This window comes from Lytechinus variegatus, chromosome 9, assembly GCF_018143015.1.
Source record: "Lytechinus variegatus isolate NC3 chromosome 9, Lvar_3.0, whole genome shotgun sequence".
NCBI classification, from domain to species: domain Eukaryota; kingdom Metazoa; phylum Echinodermata; class Echinoidea; order Temnopleuroida; family Toxopneustidae; genus Lytechinus; species Lytechinus variegatus.
Window position 1 is genome coordinate 17,229,772 of NC_054748.1, and position 19,507 is coordinate 17,249,278.

General features: G+C 36.8%; 1 protein-coding gene across 1 annotated transcript in view; it reads left to right on the plus strand.

The window, feature by feature from the left end:
• LOC121421096 (leucine-rich repeat-containing protein 56-like) overlaps positions 1 to 18,576 on the plus strand; it is a 28,576-nt gene extending 10,000 nt beyond the window's left edge. Inside the window, exons 2-14 of the mRNA XM_041615712.1 lie at positions 3,235 to 3,417; positions 4,086 to 4,238; positions 4,896 to 4,983; positions 6,281 to 6,438; positions 7,312 to 7,394; positions 8,235 to 8,349; positions 9,142 to 9,361; positions 9,921 to 10,076; positions 11,093 to 11,205; positions 12,307 to 12,461; positions 13,237 to 13,496; positions 13,943 to 14,162; positions 14,960 to 18,576. Of these exons, the coding sequence (XP_041471646.1) occupies positions 4,119 to 4,238; positions 4,896 to 4,983; positions 6,281 to 6,438; positions 7,312 to 7,394; positions 8,235 to 8,349; positions 9,142 to 9,361; positions 9,921 to 10,076; positions 11,093 to 11,205; positions 12,307 to 12,461; positions 13,237 to 13,496; positions 13,943 to 14,162; positions 14,960 to 15,149 (1,878 nt within the window). The 5' untranslated portion in view covers positions 3,235 to 3,417; positions 4,086 to 4,118 and the 3' untranslated portion in view covers positions 15,150 to 18,576. The remainder of the gene's footprint in view (positions 1 to 3,234; positions 3,418 to 4,085; positions 4,239 to 4,895; positions 4,984 to 6,280; positions 6,439 to 7,311; positions 7,395 to 8,234; positions 8,350 to 9,141; positions 9,362 to 9,920; positions 10,077 to 11,092; positions 11,206 to 12,306; positions 12,462 to 13,236; positions 13,497 to 13,942; positions 14,163 to 14,959) is intronic.
• The last annotated feature ends 931 nt before the right edge of the window (positions 18,577 to 19,507 follow it).

Below are 19,507 nucleotides of genomic sequence, written 5' to 3' on the forward strand. Positions count from 1 at the left end.
GTTCCCTGATCGATGTTCCGGAAATGGTTGGTAAGGAAAGTTGAAACAGGAAGTCCAAACAACCTGCTCTCGGTCGCTATTATACAGGTAAAATTCGTATTCCAAACTTGAAACGTTTTTCCATTGTCAATATTTTCTTAAAAGTGGTTAAATCTGGCCAATTACTGAGAATGAAATGATAAATTATCAGTTCCGTCTTAGTTCTGACGATCAACGCCGAGTGATTTCACAACACTAAAATATGCAGTACAGTCCCATGTACTCATTTTCGTGTTAGAAATATGTTTGAAGTCACGTAGCGTCGATCTTTCTGGACCAAGAATGGACTGATATTTATCTTTTTAAAGTAATTCATTGACCAGATTTTACCACTTTTCAGAAAATAGGGACTTTCTAAAACACTCGTATTCTTTGGAATGTGAATTTTACCGGTATAATAACAGTTGAGTGGAGGTTGTTTGTCTACTATTTCGACGTTCCCGATCAACACTTTCCAATTTGAGAAGCTGCGTTGGCAATGACATCGTAATCGATCATGATCATAGCTACATGAAATAATCGTGAAAAAAATATTCTGATCTTTGTCATTCTGTTTCTGTCCTGATTCTCTCGTTATCAATATTTTTTTCTTTTGATTTTTTTTATTTTCATTTTAAAAATGAAAGTAGAAATGACTTATTTTTTGTTAATTAAAACAAAAGAAAGTTCAACAATTATCTTAACTATTCTTTTTAGAAACAAAATTTATTATTAATACATGACGGATCATGCACGTGATTACTTGTTTGTTGGTCGGCGATCTTTATTTTTTATGTGTTAAATTTAATTTGGCATTTATTGCCGAACCCCGAACCGAACCAAAGTTCGGAAAAAAATTGCCGAACCCTGCCGAACCGAACCGAACCCGAACATGCCGCCAGACTTGCAGCACTAGAATGAGTGAGTGGAGTGTGTTAGCGGTGATGGCACGAGACAGACAGATACGAATAACCGAGTGGTTGGTTAATTACAGGTACGACACTGACAAGGATTATTACTCACGAATCACGAATGGGTTACTTCGACGGTACAAGACAGAGACAACAACTAATACTTACCTGACACTTGCACTGACGATGCCACACGGTAGATAACAGACAACAGATATTGCAGACTTCTATACACTAACTAACAGACCACGGCGCCGAGTGGGGGAGCTTCTGGGATGTCCTCACTCGATGGCGGTCTTCTCTATTCTCTCTTCACGGTGTCTACTCTCTCTGGTGTCTAGGCTGGATCTCTTCTCAGCACCAGTACCAGCTTGTGTACGTGCTGTGCAACGCACACACGTACGTACGTAGCAGGCGTAGGAGCATATAACGGCTCCTCCAATCAGGAGTGCTCCTCGCCTACACACAGCACACACACGGACTTAATACATACATTGTACGTAGCAGGCGTAGGAGCATATAAAGGCTCCTCCAATCAGGAGTGCTCCTCGCCTACACACAGCACACACTGACTTCATACATACATGAGCATAGCTCAATACATAGACTTATAGCTATACACATATTAATACATATAGGGTACTGCATGTACATGGCCCAATTTTCTGAACAATTACTTGTGAGGCATTATAGTCATAGTATTTGGGCTAGGCAAATTATGCTGGGGTGGGGGGGATGGCTTATGCCTACGGCTATGGGAGTAAAATTATTTACTACGTAGGCGTAGGCCTACTCCCCATGAAGCCTGGGACAGCATGCCATTTATCCTTGTACAGGGATAAGATTCCCACGGTGAAAGTAAACCTAAATTACATTTTTTTCCTTTACGTTTGGAGCCCAAACTAACGTAAATGGGCCCAAACAATATTAACCCCCTGTTTTCTATAAAGGTCCTTACATTTATTAAATAAATAGTACTAAATTTGAAAAAAAATATAAGAGCACGAGCGTTTACTTACCCAGTCTGTTTATGTCGCCATTTTGGAGTATTTGTTATCGATACCAAGATACCACACACATATAGAACTGCCAGCTTAGATTTTAAAAATACTTGAATAGACCGATAAATATCATGAATCGTAAAATACTTGTTTCGGTCGATAGATATCATAAAAAGTGCGAAATGATATTTATTGACTAAAACAAGTATTTTACAATTCGTAATATTCATTGGCCGATGCAAGTATTTTTTAAATCTTACCCTCCAGAAAACCTCCAGGCTAGGGGGGATGTTGCCCTGCGCTGCTGGTTGTAGAAAAGGCCAAAGCTTAACCTAAAAGAGGGCAGGATGTATGCAGACAATTTTGATTTCTAATTAGTCGGCAAACATTGCCTTATATTACTAGTATAACAGAAGTAACATTTGCTTAAACTCAGTGTAAAATTCTTATAGTTAACTTAGGGCTGACGGACTCCATAATCTAGGCACTCAAAATTACATCACTTTTTAAATTTTTATTTTTTTAAATATGAAAAATGATATAAAAATTACTTACCTTACTTTTTAGCCTTGCCAGCAGTTTACTTTATCATCTCTCTTCCAGGGATTTTGACGGTGGACTATAATTCATTTTTCTTTTTATTATAATGAATCACTATTTTGATCATCACAAAATAATAAGACCCAAAAAGTCAACTCAAGTGAAACGAAGTGTTGATGGCGCTAATTACATTGTCAACCTTAATTCAGCCCATTGGTAGTTTTATCACTGTCCAAATTTGTTAAATGCACAATTCTTCTGATTGTACTTGAGGAAATATCCATGGGCACAAAAATACCTTTGAAACAGTCCTTTACGTATGTAGAGGTCTGTGTAGATTATCATCGCTGATGATAGCACTACTGTGGAAATCATTGTTAGCAGCGATAAATTTAAAAACAAATAGAAAAAAAAATCCTTTGAACGAAACCAGTAGTACATGTACTATCAGGTTTGTTTACAGTAAACAGATGGTATACTAAAGACTCTAACAATGTGTTAGCAATAAAAGCCATTAATAAAATGCCTATACATGTACTATTATGAGTGGTTGGCCTCATTGTTTCCCTACTTGTAATTGACTTGGGGAATCTTTTTTGCCTTTTTTTATTTCTCCCATTTGTGCTGTTACAAAACTACCCTGTAGTAAAACAAATTTGAAGCCTGCATGGATTGATATGAAGATGATGATCTTGTTGAGTTCAATCTGTTTCTAGATGGAGATGTATGATTTTGAAATTGTTGTGTCCTTTTTGTCATTGCAGATTCAGATACATGTATTCTTCTCAGCCGAGTTATAGCACCATCACACAGTAGGCCTAAAACAATGAGGATTATTATGTAGCATTGTAATCAAGGATTTGAGAGGTTGCAGTTTCGTGTGATGAGCAGAAGTAATCTGATAGACAGTAACATGCATTGATCACCAAAACCCAGATATTAACTAGGTACGTTATAATTCAGTATAATACTTTTATTGTTATGTTCTTGCGGACTTTGATTTTGTCCTGTTGTCAGTTTCATTTTCACATGTGTGACTTTGGAATGAAAGAAATATGAAAAAGTCTAATCTCCCTTAAGCCCAGCACACAAAATCTGATGCGATTGCATTATTATTACTTTTTTTTTATGAGGCCGCCATCAATTTCAAGCTTAACCACTCATGATGGCGGTCTCCTGCGTCCATTACTTAATGCCTTTTTCAGAGCTACCAAGTCTCACGCATTATGCTTGAGACTCAAGCATTTTGGACTCTTGTTCATCCCCTCAAATCTCTGTCTCGCGCATCTATCACAGCCTATCACCATATACATTGTACACAATGTTTGTGATCTTAACTCAGATTCACAGAAAATCTCAAGCATAGCTGGTCTTTGAACTTGGCATCTCTGCTTTTGTTAAATTATTAAACAGTGAAGTATTTGCTCACACCATTTGTTTAATATCTTAAAACATAATGGATTATTTTGTATATTGCAAACAATGTACATACTTTTGATAATGTATTATTGTGAACGCAGAAATAAAAATAAAACAAACAAACTACAATGTATGATCCGATTTTCCATTTGCATATCGGTGCAATCGCATCACATTGTTATTGTTTTTATTTCAGTGATAGCCATTGAAGTAGGATCTGGCCTGTACCATGGCCAAGGCAGGGGTGCGGATTAGAGATTATGGAGGGGTTCAGGTTAATCCTGAACCCATTGTTATCGAGGAACCTCAAGATACATTCCTAGAGGACTACATATCACCAACAAAACTGGTTAGTTCATTTTTGTCTGCGATTGTATTCAATGCATATTTGATATATTGTTTGTTATATTTTGATAATTAACTTGTAATTTTCCTACATTTCACTATTTCAAAAGTAAGAATCATAGATGAATATCATCACCTGTTATGAGATCATTTTCTTTAATTTATCTTATTTAATCCCAATTTATGTTTTTGTGTTGTATTCTCAGTTATATGTTGATTTTTTTAAAAGATATGTTGTAATATTGGCCGTTTATAAAGGTCACTTTTCCTTTCTGTCTGCTACCTGACAAGCAACATTTTATATTGTACCAATTTGTATTATACATATATGTACAACAAGTTAATATTTTTCAAAGCTTTGGTGGAACAAATTGATTTGTGATTAGAACCATGATTACAATATGAAGTTTTATTTGTGAAAATATTATTTTTTTATTGTTGTTCTCTTTGAATATGATTAAATTGAATTTAAAGAATGCTTTAAGTGAAATAATTAGTGAATTTTCTTCAGATTTTGTGTTTGATTTACAATTTATACAGAAGTCAAAATATTAAGCTTTCACTGACCAATGGTATGGCATTCCTTCATGAATTTTGTTGGATAAATGATTCTGTCAAAAGTTAAATCTGTGTTTTTTGTCACACTCTCCTTCCACTGTAGCGGGCTTTGACCGGAATAGAGGATCTTGAAGATGTGAAATTTTTAGAGATGAGGGTGGACACTTCAGAAACAAGTCTTGGCAACTTTGGTAAGACAGCGCTCGACACTGGAATTGGTCTGATGGTCCCAGATCGGCAAAAATTATTGTCGGGCCAGTAAATTTTCAGAAATAGCCAGAGTTACTGGTCCGACATGACCAGTAAAAAATATATCAAACTGATACAAATGATATTTTATTTTTTCTCAATCTCAAAAATAGCTCTCATGAATTACATGTATGTTATGTGTCTGTGTATTTTTTTATGGGGGGGGGGGGTGGTAACAATAAGTAATGAAAGACAGCAAAATGAATGAAAACTTCTTTTTTTTCTTTATTTTGGGGACAAGTAAATTTTAGGTCTGGACCAGTAAAAAGTGGAACTGGTCCGACATGAACAAGTTCGACCAGTGGGATAAAATGGTTAGTGTGGAGCCCTGGTCATATATTCATTTTACTTTGAGTCATGACTATGTATTCACAATCTGGTATAGGGAAACTTTTACATAAACTCAAAAGCAATTAAAGGAAACCAGAACCCAAGAAAAGAAGCAATCGTATTGGAAAGAGTAAAATGAGAGGAACAATATAAAAGAAAGTTTCATCAAAATCGGATATGAAATAAGCAAGTTATGGATGTTTAAACAGTCTTGTTGTTGTACTTTCTATGGGGATCCTTAAATTGGCAAATGTGCTCCAAAATGGCTGAATTGGTGGACAACTCTCCATATGTTTTGTACACAAATTTTCAGATTTTCCGCCTTATTTTACATATTTCAGAGTTCCTCTCATTTTACTCTTTCCAATAAGATTGCTTCTCTTCTTGGGTTTTTGTTTCCTTTAAAGGGATGGATGAGGAAGAACTAGTTGTACATAGGCCTAGTGGGTATCATATGGGGGAATGCGAGGAAATTGTCTCCTATTTGTGCTCAATGTGATCATACTTACCCTATGTTCAGTGATGCTCAAAGTTGGTGGACCCCACCAGAAAATGAACATATATTTAAAGTGTTCAAGTTCTGCCATGTCTTAGATATTTAATTGAGAAATCAGGTGATAAAATATAATAAAGTTTTTTTCTCTTGGCTCACCGGATGTTGGATTGTATTTTTGCTGTCTACATTCAACACTCAGCATGAACGAGTGCACTAACTTTTTTAGCACATTTGTACATGTATATTTCATTGTGTTATTGGTTTTGTTTTTATTCTGTTTTTTCTTCTCTTAGTTGTATTGTAAAATGTGCCTTTTTAAAAAATGCTTTGTACATGAACTATATTTTATACCGGTATGCTGATTTGAACGCCGATAAAGAAAGTTTGAATTGAATTTAACCATTTTTTTGCAGGTGCAATGTTACCTAATCTGAAGCAACTAAAACTCAACGACAGTCTGATAGCATCGGTGAGAGATTTGGGTACTGCTCTGGATAATCTGGCTGTTCTCTGGATGTCTAGATGCTGCCTGTGTGATTTAGATGGTCTTAGCTCTATGTCCTCACTGAAGGTGAGTTTGCTGCATCAACTTGTTGACTTTGAACCATATTTAAACTCTGGTCTAACGTTGTGGTTTAAATGTTGATAGCCAATTGTGACATGAATCTCTAACATGTAATAGAGATTCATAGTATCAGCTCATTATCAGCACACTCAAATCATTCTTAATTGTTTTTACCAAAATTACAGTTAAGGGTGGTTTACTTTAAGAGGTGAGTGTGATTAAAACTCTCTTTTTGGCAATATTCCTATAATATGAATTCTAATATTAACTTGTAGTAGATATACTTGTTTCATTTCCTGCATATATATAGACAAAACATAATTCTTTAAAAAGAGGAAAAAGCTTTATTGAACTTCCGGTACCGTAGCGATGTGTTGGGTCAGTTTGTAAAGCGTCGGTCTCACAACCAGGAGGTCGCGTCGGATCAAAAGGATAAAAAATATAGGAGCACCTTGAGCACCTAACGAGGTGGATATGTGCAGAATATGAATACCCTATATTATTATTATTAAAAGAAATTAAAAGATGGGGGTGATGCTAACCTATTTGATGTTAAAAAATGTTAGGGATAACAACATTGATGTGGCGCTGCGCAGTGGCTTCCAGGCCCACGATCAATTGGGCAAAACAAATTTTTTTACTATTTCTGTTTCAGATTTTGAACAATAGAATATGGATTTTCACTTCTTTTTCATCTATTATTTCAAATTTTTTTCAACTGGTTTCTTTATCTGTTTCTAGACATGATGAATTTGTTTAATTGTGTTAATAAGAGGAGTTACATTTGCCTACAGTGATGTTTTAGTATGTAATTGAATGTTTAACAGGAGTTACATATTGACTTTGATGATGTTTCTTAATATTCTGTGTTTTGAACAGGAGTTATATCTTGCCTATAATGATGTATCAGACATCAGTCCGTGCAGTATGCTAGAAAACCTTCAGCTATTAGACCTGGAAGGGTAAGTTTGCTACATGTACTTCAGTTGCATGAACTCTGTGAGCTTTGTGGCCAGTGTTATTCATGTAGCTACAGTAGATGGCAGTGGTCTGGCCCAACCGGCACAGAGGATTTCTGACCACCACTCATGAAAAACACTGCTTCCGTCCATGGCTAATGTCAATGAATAGTGTTTTGAAATTAACTCCTTGAAAAAGGAAATTGCTCTTGTGTTCAGTTTCATTTTTATCTTGTTTTATTTGCATAATTTACATTAATACTCCTATATTTAATACACATTTGTTTTATTTTCAAAGATTTGATAATGTCAGATTGTTATTACATTGATTGTCTATATTTTTGGGTTTAAGACCACTAAACTCGGCCTGAAAAAACTTTGTAATGGCATGAAATATCAACCACCACTAAAACAGGTCTAGCTAGAATGCTGTTTTTTCACATTTCTTAATTTCAACTTAACACACTTAGCATAACACATGCATCCCAAAAAGCACAGGACATGACTTTTAATAATTAGATCAAAATAACCTTGAGTGTTACTATATATTTCTGTAAATTTAAGCTTCTCTGTAAAATCATGAAACGGGTTATTGTTTTATATTACCCATACATTAGTGCTCATTGACTAAAATTTTGACTACACTAAATTTGTAAAAAAAAGTAACACTATGTTCCAGTTGATATTTTGAATATCCTTGTATTTGTTAATGACTATAGATAAGTCAAAAACTTTGATTGTACTTGGTGATTTTCGCAAAGCTCCATTTAGCTATGTCACAAAGAGCATTACATTGTCTGAATGTTTCATCTGAAAAGTCTGCCATGTTTTTATTTCAAACAGGAACAATGTAGATGATATAGCCCAGGTAGAGTTTCTAGGACTCTGTAGTAAACTCCAAGCACTCTCATTGGAGGGCAATCCAGTGTGTTTAGCACCAAACAAAGATTATAACAAGGTTAGTATAATTAACACATTATGGTATCTCAAATTTGATGTTTAAACAGGTGTTTGTGTTAGGTTCAATGTGGAAAATAGTGTTGGAGTTTGGACAGATTTGATATAGAGGAGGCGGTGTCAAGACTGGTGTCGAAGTCTGGTGTTGGTATTAGGGCAGTTAAAATCTGGTGTTGGTGTTAGCCTAGGACTGGTGTTAGTCTAAGAGCTGGTGTTAAGCTGTAAGGATGATTAATGTTGGCACAAACTCTATAGTTGTTGAAAACAGGATTAGCATTCAAATTATAAAAGCACCACATTCACCAAAGTGTGCCCTATATGATAAATCTTGCAATCAGAATTCAGCTGAAAGGTACAAGAAAGAAGTTGCAGCAAACAATTTTTAATAAGAAAATCAAAGTTAATTGCCACCATATTGTTATAGAACTAGATATGGTACATTGAAATAAACTTATCTTTGTGAAATCATGAAACTTGGCTGAAAACTGATAATTCTGTTGATCAGTAACACCAAAAGGTATATGTGGGACAGTATATTAATATTGCTTGGAAAAATACCCGACATTTTTATGGATTTCTGTGCTTTTTTGCTAATATTCTAGCAATTACACATTTTTTTCCACAGACACTTGGCACATATTTGTCTATTCATACAACTCTTGGGTGGTCATTTTATAGGATTCTGTTCAAACTCATTTTGAGATATTTACTACAAATGGTATTTATCTGTAAAGATCACTTTAAAAAAACAATGACTTGTTTTATTTTTTTTTTTCTCTCTATGATACACCAGGATGAGAGCGGGCCATTTAACTATCGTCTCTCCGTCTGGAAAGCTGTCCCTCAGCTCAAACTCCTAGACGATGAGGTCCTAGACACAGCTTCAACGTCGATGTCAACGTCGAACCTCCAACCCAAGGCTCTGAATTTGAGCACTGATTGGTTGTTAGTGAATGGTTCCATCAAAGACGGGCTAGGATCGGTTGATAGCTTGGGTTCAGATGGTGGTGGGGGTGAGTTGCTAAATGGGCTATTCCACGGTTACTCACGTTACATTTGGAGACACCTTGACTCATACTTGGAGCTGTATCTCCATTATTATTGATAGGAACTAAACATCTCCTTATCACAACAAAGTACACAGTCTGACTATCCTTTGTATAAAAACAAAACTTGGGAAATTCTATTATGCTCCTGGCAAATCTTTGGAATGTGTCGGTTACTCACGTTACATGATTTGGACCAACCTGTGGAATTGCCCAAATGATATTTGTCTCATCGTTTTTCAGACAGCAGTTGCATCATCAACATTGAAATCTAAACCAAGGTTAAGTTGTTAAAATATCATCATAACTTTGAAAGAGTATGGATCTGTTTCATGAAACTTGAACATAAAAGGTAACCAAATATTACAGTAATGATGCTGCATCATTGTTAATATTTTTGATGAAATACGAGATTTTTCCATGTAAGCAAGTCTAAACAAATTTTATTCCCACTGATGGAGATTAATTGTTGAATTGATTTGAATTAATATAATTATTTAATATGATTATGATTGTTTGTGTTTAGGGTCACGACCCAAGACGGCAGCAAGGCCAGGGTCGGCAGCAGGTAGACGACCCGGGTCAGGCTCTGGACGACGACCTGGGTCAAGTATGGGTCATCGACCCATGACCTCAGCGGGTGGACGACCAACTACTTCTGCTGAAAGACCCGATACTGGAGGTGAGATGGTCTATGGTATCTTTGAAACCTATAGGATTTCATCTGACTGAAAAATATGATTTCATGTCTTCCAACCTGTTATACTGGATTTTTGTTTGAATTATACAATTTGAGTAAAAATTAGTAGGAATTTTCACAAGATTGGCTGCTTTAAATGATTGATAATTTGCTTAACAGTTAAAAAATTTAGACGTATTGATATAGCTTTTCAGCTTCTGAAAACTTGTGTAAACTTTTAGGTAAACTTTATTTTTAAATCAATTAAGAGCATTCGATAAAAACATGTAATCACAGATCAATAGAAAGGTACAATAATAGGTTTAAAAAGACAGCAGAAAACATAACAATAGTACAATTTAACGCACAAAAAAATGCAGCGTTTGATTGGAAAATGGTGTATGAGAGAGCCAAGGTATGACTTCATAAAATACACCAGAGTTAAGTAACTAAAGAATTGAAAAAAATTAGTAGTAACATATAGAAGAATTTTACAGACGTCTGTTGAGATACATCAATCATTTTAACAGGGATTGACCAAAGATAATTTCACTGTGAATGGAAATTAATCATTTTGGCAAGTAATTTATTTGATTTCTTGGCAGAGGTATGCATCCCCCATGTATGACCTGACGGAATTACAGATGTATTCTACTCCACACATAACTAGAACTTGACGTACTTCTTACATACAATTAATGAATCAATTGTGTATCAGTCACTCCCCTTATAATAATATAATACAGTTACTATATGCATATACTCTACTGCGCTTGATACTTTGTATCATTTTACTGACCCAGCTGGAGCTGAGCCGTCAGATAAAGCATTCAAGGAATACACCCTACCTGGTACACATTCACCTCACCTGGGTTGAGTGCAGCACAATATGGCTAAATTTCTTGCTGAAGGAAAACGCGCCATGGCTGGGATTTGAACCCACGTCTCTCAGATTGAAAGACGAGAGTCGTAACCACTAGTAAATCATGCATGAAAGTCTTTGTTCTCCTTCCATGCAGGTTCAGACATTGTTGCGGATGGAGATGATACAAGTGATCTGACGCATGGCAGCGGAGGAGTTCTTTGTGGTAACCCGGTTAAAGCCTTGAGAAACAGGAGGAAAAATGTAAAGGTAAGTCCTCTTGTGTCTAAAGGTCACCGCACACCTTCTGACTGGTCCATGATCCGACTTTTACATTTCTAACAAATATCTACATGTACAACGAAATTGCCAAAATATATTTAATTTCTTGTTTATTTTATCGTTTTTTATGTATTTCTTTTTTTTTTCATTCCCTTGTTTTTTATTGTTTTTTCCAATGAACTATGTCAACGACTTTTGGCGATCATAAATAGCATTAAATAAGTCCATTTGAACCAACAAAAGTAAAAATAATCATACATTTATGAATTTTGGTTGTGAAACGCAATATGCAATGGCTTTGTACATGGAATCACATTTTTGAGCAGTTTTGGCTCTGACATGCACTTACAAACTGTTGCGTAGTTTGGTCTCAAAAGATGTGCGAGACTTGAAAGTAAAAAGTCAGTCAGCAACGCAGTAAAGCAGTTTCGCGTGGCAGCGTAGTAACAAAATTTGTCGAGAGGGGGAGGTGAAATTGACCCCCCTCCCCCAGTTAAATAAGTTCTAACTCTTTTAAAACAATGCATAATCATAATGCATCAGATGATGATGATGATAATGATGATGATAATATAATAATTTAAAGATGATGAATAAAATGATAATTTTCAAGCTTCCAATTGAATATATATAAAATTTAGAAACATTCAAAATCAACAAGATAGTTCCAATTGGTCCGTTGCCATGGCAACGGCTTGTTTTTTCCCAGAAAAATAAAAATTTTGATTAAAAAAACGTTGTAGAATATGATTTATCTTTAATTTCTCGTAATTTTACAGTGTTAAACAAAGATATTTTGGTTGCTAGATGTATAAATTATATCTCAAGCCATTGCGATGGCAACCAAATAACAACTAATTTACAAAAATATCATGGTTGACAAGACAATGGGCAGGTGGAAAAATCCACTGGAATTGACATGCTTTAGCTTTGACCCCCTCACCTGAACCAAAAACACAGAAAGTGCTCTGCAGGAGCTCCCCACAAAGACAAAACCCCATGTCGCCCTGGCAACGCCCGAAATAAAACCAAAAAAAACCAATGTCTCAACGATGAATTTTATTTCAAATCTTATGTTTTTTTATTCAGAACCCATTGGCCCAACAGACCACAACAATGTTCATGTTATTACAACACAAACCAGAACATACATTTGATGCATTAGATGATGATGACGACGACGACGGCCGATCAAAGGAAGACATCTTCGCCGAGCTTAGAACATGGAAAGCAGCGCATGAAAAGTACAATTCATTTATTTATATCTTTATTTGTCAATGAGAGTTAAGACTGTGTGTGTGTTAATAAAGAAGTATGCTGTATGTGCCATGCCATGTGCATGTTGAACATATTCAAGATTCAAGATTTAATTGGTCAATGTATGCATACAAAGAAATAAGGTTTCGAATGGCTTTAATAGTTGGTATAAACAAAGATGAAAAATACAGTATCTCACAACAATTATTGAAAACTGCACATAAACAAAATAAGTTATTGATAAGTTTCTACAGTTACTTATTGATTAAATGTCCAGTACAGGTATCATTTTGAATTCCTAATTTTGACTTATTTCAAATAGTTTAAACATAGTTGCATAATACACTTCAGCAAGAAATTGATCCTTTTTGTGTTTCACCCAACTCAGGTGAGGTAAATGGTAATGGGGGGGGGGGTTCATAAAGAATTAAACACGCTTTGGCAGCATATGACTTGATCACTACGATGATGCGTGTGACACTAAGTCACACTTAAATCTTTGCGAGACACCCTCAAGTAAGGATTTATTCCTCAAAAACCTTGTGTGGTGCACAAGTCTTGCCTGGCTAAAGCCAGGGAAATAATAACCAATGATAATATTGGAAGCCCAAAGAGAAGTTAAATGATATGTGATTCAGCGCCTCGAGTACATAATGGATTTGGAGCTTTAGAAATACTCTATATTATTATTATTATATGTGTCATTCAAGAATTGAATATTATCGTTATTTTAACGATCCTCTCTATCTCTGTCACTTGTAGGAAAGTGAAGCTACGCCTACAAGACCTCGAGCCTCAGGTCATGAAGATCACGCACAGCGATGAGGAAGAGACAAACAACAACATTCCAGGAACATCAAGTAGTCATGGCAACCAAGACGACGACGACGATGATTTAGATGAGGATGTTGGTGTGTACATTCCACCGACGCCCACAGAGTCGCCAACCGAAGAGAGGATGCCGACACCTCCCAAAGGTCCGAGGTCGCCCATCAGAGCCCCCGTCAGACCAAAGACATCTAGTAAGTGTTTCCTCTGAGACCGTCTTGTAGCTGTTACCTACGGAAGATTTGTGGCTGAGTGGATAAGTCTCTGGACTTTGAAGCACAAGGTCCAGGGTTCAAATCCCATCACAGTACTCACATCCTTTGGCAAGGCATTTTATCTACATTTGCCACTCTTCACCCAGGAGTAGTAAATGGGCGCTGGGTAGGAAGGAATTCCTTGAATGCTTGAATGCCTGGTTAGCATAGTCATGCTAATTAAAAGCTTTCGTACGAAAATGCAGTGCTTTGCAAAATTTGCACCATAAAAATATAACATATTATTATCATTTCTTAAAGTGCCATCTTCTTGAGTATGATGTTCAGGATGTGTGGATTGAACTTTGCATGTCATCATGGTAAACCTTTTTTGTACAGTTTATTGCAAGTGTCTCCTCCCTTCTACTCTCCCCCCCCTCTCTCAGTTGGAGACTACAGAGTGCGTCGCTTCCGTCAGCGTTCCGTCGAGGAGGGCGACTCATCCGACGCTCCTAGACTATCTCAGGAATCTCGGTCCTCTTCTCTGGATGACTCGGGTCACATTAGTCCAGGAACTTTCCTTGGATCCTTCCCGTCCTCCCCGGTCTTGGGACGTATAGAGGATAGGCCTTACTCTGGTCCAGCCGTCGGGATCAGGACTATACCGTACGTATACATACCAGGGCCCCGTTGCACATAGGTTAGCGATTAATCATTAAATGAAGTAGCCTATCAGGATCGTCGTTGCATGTGTATTTTGCTCAGTAGACTGACTAGGAACCAATGAGAATCGCTCTTTCAAATGAGCAATTAATCGCTGACCTTTGTGTTATGGGGCCCAAGTTGGATTTCAGTTTTGCATACTTACCAACTGTCCCTTCCTTAATAGGGAAAGCCCCTATTTATGGGAAAGAAAACAAATATTTTCAACCATTATTGCCCTTTGTCCCTGTTTTTGTGAAAGTTTGGCGATATGAGACAATATATGGGACAATGCTGTCTGTATACAGTCAACTCAAATTTCAGTTTTGCTTTCTTATCAAATGTCCCTATTTGATAGGGACAGTCCCTGTTTTTTGAGGGAAAAAAATATTTTCACCCAAATTGACCCAGTGTCCCTACTTTTGTTAAGGATTTCTATATGATCTTTTACAAAATTTAGCTGTATCCCTGTTTTGATATTTGTTGTTGCTTGCACTTGATGTCACAAAACAAATACTTTGACTCTCTCATTTTTTAATGGATTTTCATGGAGTGTAGTTCACCAATATTCTTTCCTAACTTGTATCAAAGCCACCTTATTCTTGGGGCGAATTTCCCCTTTATTGGACATAAACACGCAAAATACATTGATTTCTTGACATTTCATGAAGATTTTTATAACAAACTCAAAAGCTATGTGAATTCGAACTCCAGTATACACTCTTGTTAATCATAATGAATTATTGTTTTCATTGTTACAGGGAGGCCAAACACGTTGACAAGAACGCTCCAAAGTCCATCGACCCTCATCAGCCAATCATCCGCTCCTCTGTGAACACGCCGCCGCAAAGGCTCATGGGAATGATATCAAGACCCGTCACGGCCAGGGCCGCACTCCAGCGACAGGCCCTGCCTAACAGGACTAAGAACAATCCATATACTAGTATGTGATCGATGTAGATATTCTTGGACTAGTTTGTGATCTACTGTACAGATGGATTAGTTTGAGCTGATTGTAAAACACCCAGTCCTACAGTTCTAGAAGAGTTTATGAGAGCAAGGCTTCTACCACTGACATGCACATACATGTAGCTTGGTGCATCAAGATTGCCGATGCCTTCTGTAATAGAATTTGATTGTGACCTATCTAGAGTTAGAAGGGCTTACATGTATCTATGAAAATAGTTTAGGCCCATATTCTAGCACCGACTTGATAGTGCATAGCAGGACCAGGACTACATACTGGACGAGCACTTCCCAGCAGAGAAACTGTTATCGTCTATACAGCTATGGGATCTCCTGCTAGACTAGATTTGCTGGTCTTGATAACAGGATAGCCCCTCAACCTTGTACTGTCGTGAGAGTGGATAACAAGACTAGGACTACTAAGAAGGATCAATCACTTCCCAGCAAAGATACTGTTATCTTCTAGACAAGCATGGAATCTCCTATACAAGGGTGGGATCTCCAAGACTAAATTTGCTGGCCTTTGATGATGGAGTAGCCCCTTAACCTAGCGCCATCTTGGGAGTGAAGAGCAAGACCAGGCAGGAGTAAATAGGATACATCACCTTCAACCTAGCACTGAATCGAGAGTGAATAGCAAGATTAGGACTACTTACATGAAGAAAGATCAATCACTTCCCAGCAAATATACTGTTATCTTCTAATCAGTATGAGATCTTCTATTCAAGGGTGGGATCGGCAAGACTTAATTTGCTGGCCTTTGGTGACAGAGTAGCCCTCGACCTAGCACTATCTTCAGAATGAATAAAAAGACTGAGATTGCTCAGAAGGATAAATCACTCCCCACCAGAGATTCTGTTTTATTCTTTACAAGTATAGATTCTCCTATACTAGGACGAGATCTAGACTAGATTTGCTGGCCTTTGTAAACCTCTCAACCTTGCGCCATCATGAGAGTGAATAACAAGACTAGGAATGCATAAAAGGATCACCGGAGATACTGTTATCTTCTTTCAAGTACATGTATGGATCTTCTAGACTAATGGCCTAGAGCGATATGATGAGCTACGCTAGTGATGTTTAGTGGAGCTCATCATCCTAGCGCAGGTTTGATAGTGAATAGCAAGGCTTGGACCAAGAACAAGTTGGGACAGTATCACTTCAGAGCAGGACCACTGATATCTTGTACAATATGTATGTGGTCTTCTAGTCCACATGCAGATGGGCTGGGTCTATGATAATAGTGTAGCCTATCGCCCTTGTGCAGACTTGATTGTGAGTCACAAAATTTGGACTACTTGCGGCCGCACTGTGGTTCACGAGCTGTAGGGGAGGCGCGATAGCTCGGTCTGTAGAGCGGGGGTTTTGTATTCAGGTGACCCGGATTTGACTCCCAATTGGTGTGCTAGTGCCCTTGGTGTAAGGCATTTAAATCCTCATTACCAGGTCCCTCGAAGAGGAACTTAAGCCGTCGGTCCTCTGGTTGCGTGTGTACAAGCATTTATGCTTTCTTAGCAATTAGGTAAAAAATCACTACCATATTTAGTCTAAGTTAGATGGGTACTAGATTGGTACCTTGGTAGTTCAGGATGCCTACAGCTAATGCACATCATGTATTTAACAAGATGGTAGTGATACATGTATGGGCCTTGCATTTAGTTTAATGATGAAATAATGGCATATGCTAAATTACAATGGCTCATTTCCGAAATCCATGCTAATATCCATTTTTTGGTAATGAATTAACGGGGGGGGGGGGGGGGGGTTGATATTGTGTTTGAAGGTTATTTGGAGTCTTGGTTTTGGTGCATCAGTCACAAATGCTGTATCACCAAGTGTGACCAAGGTCCCGTAACACAAACCCTAGCAATGATCGTAGAAATTTTTGCTACTATTGATTCCATTGACTACAATACACAATGAATCGTAAAAATCAAGCGTACGATTAATCGCTAACCTTTGTGTTACGGGACCCAAATTGATTTTATTTTACTTGTAGATAGATATTTGCATGATGTGTGTGGTTGATTAGTGGAATACACTCAGCTTTGGAGGCTTCTGTATGCCATTACTTCAAATTAAAAATATGAACTATTTTGTGACATAAAGAACTCACTAGCTTTCATTTGACAATCAATTGCAGTTTACAGACTGTTTTAAAAAGTAGAGAAAACGATGCCCTGCTTTGACGTGGGCACTGTTTCACAATGCATGAAGTCATGGATTTCATCTGACTAATTTACTCTCAGCCAATGAAATGCAGTGTTTATAGTAGCTTTTAACATTTGCCAGTGAAAAATCACTGAAGATTTGTTTCATGAAAGCCTCCCTACTAGCAGAGCAATCTTTGGAATCTCTTTCTTTGTGGTAGCAGAGCTAATGCTACATGTAGTATCAACCATAAAGACATTGCTTATGTAGTTATTTGCAGTGTAAGCAGAGATGTGATAAATGATTTTTTTTGGAGTGAAAGACGTAAGATTTTATCATAACATTTTATCATTCCTATGGAAAGTGACTTTCGTAGATACATGTAGAAAACCTTAGAAATTTGTAGGAAGAAAAGAAAATTAGTTTATTTTTATGATTCCAAATGGAATTTATGGACATCTTTCATTAATTAATCTTTCAGAGTACCACTATGTTTCTTCATATTGTAAATTAGTCATACTGTATCTTTAGTATGTAAATTAGACTGCCATTACATATAAACTATATAATAGACCAACATAAGCAAATTTTGATGAATTGTAACTCTTATCCTGATAATATCACTGCGTTTTCTTTTTTAATGAACCCTTCCAAGAGGGTCACAAACAAGTTAAGCTTCTTCTGTGTTCAGGTTAGTTTTGAGTTGCTTCAGTAATTTATCGCCTGTCTGATAGGAAATGAAATTTGTGACTACTGGTACCGATTAAATACTTGGTGTGAGTTACATGTACATTGTGTAATTCAAGAAATGTATTCAAGAAAGGAAAATGTATTCTTGCCTTTTCTAGTCTAGTTCCGTCCAGAGGAGGTAAGTGGAGTATCACACACCTTGAATGTCTTTCATATAAAATATATGGAGATAGAATAATGTCAAAAGGGAAGTCATGCATGCCTTAAAACTTTTCTTTTTCATCAGTTTTGCTAATCTATTGATGGTATCGGTTCTGACTCAACTTGTAGTCAGAGGGTCGTACGTTCGAATCCCATCGTGGCATGGCGTCCTTTAGTAAGGCGTTGATCGATCCACTCTTTGCCACTCTCCACCCTGGGGCGGGCCATTTCATAAAGCTGTTCGTAAGTTAAGAGCGACTTCAAGAACGACTGGTGAACCTTTCTTAAGCGATTAACCATCGCCAATGTATATACCATTTACCAGAAGAAAGGTACACCAGTCGTTAAAGCGGAAGTTTACCCTGACAAAAAGTTTATTGTAAAAATAGCAGAAAAATAATAAAAAATATTGCCGAAGGTTTGAGAAAAATTCATCAAATAATTAAAAAGTAATTAGAATTTCAATTATTTGATTTGTGACGTCACATGCGAGCAGCATTCCTACATAGCGAATGGTAAAAAATCAATGAAATGTCATTTTCTCTGAAAATTGAAAACGGTTTTCACTGTACCTTTTGTATATCAATAGACAAATTACTTCACACCTTACCATGAAAAGAAAACAAAATTAAGTCGTCAGGAACCATACAGAATTTGAAATTCATGCATTTTATAATACATAACACATCAGGCTGCTGCTCGTTTATGACGTCACAAATCCAAAACTTTGAACTCTAATAACTTACTCTTTAACGGATTTTCCTCAAACCTTCACCAATATTTATCAATATTTTTTCTGCTATTTTTACAACAAAGTTTTCTTCAGGGTGAACTTCCCCTTTAAAGCCGCTCTTAACTTACAGCTTTATGAAGCACCCACCAGGTGGTGAATTTGTTCCCCATGACTAGGTTGTGAATGAGTTGTCATTTACAATAAGAATGAGAGCATATTGACTGCCCATTGCCGATTACTCCCCAGGGAGTGGAGATTGTGCTCATACTAATATCCAATGACTGGGGTGATAATAAACATGTAACTGTAAAGTGCTTTAAAGTTACCGCTCCAATGTGATAGGCGCTACTGGTACCTGAAAGCGGAGTGTCATTACTATGACTTGCCTTCTAACATTATCCTGTCTCCATATATGATTTCCTGCCTTACTGTGTTATCTATGCCTTAAAAATGAATTATTGCATCATCATCAATTGGACAGATGTACTTAAAAAATATCATATGTTCATAGATATTTGCTTATTGTTGATAACAAGGACGGAAATAATTTTGCTATTTGTGTGGAGTG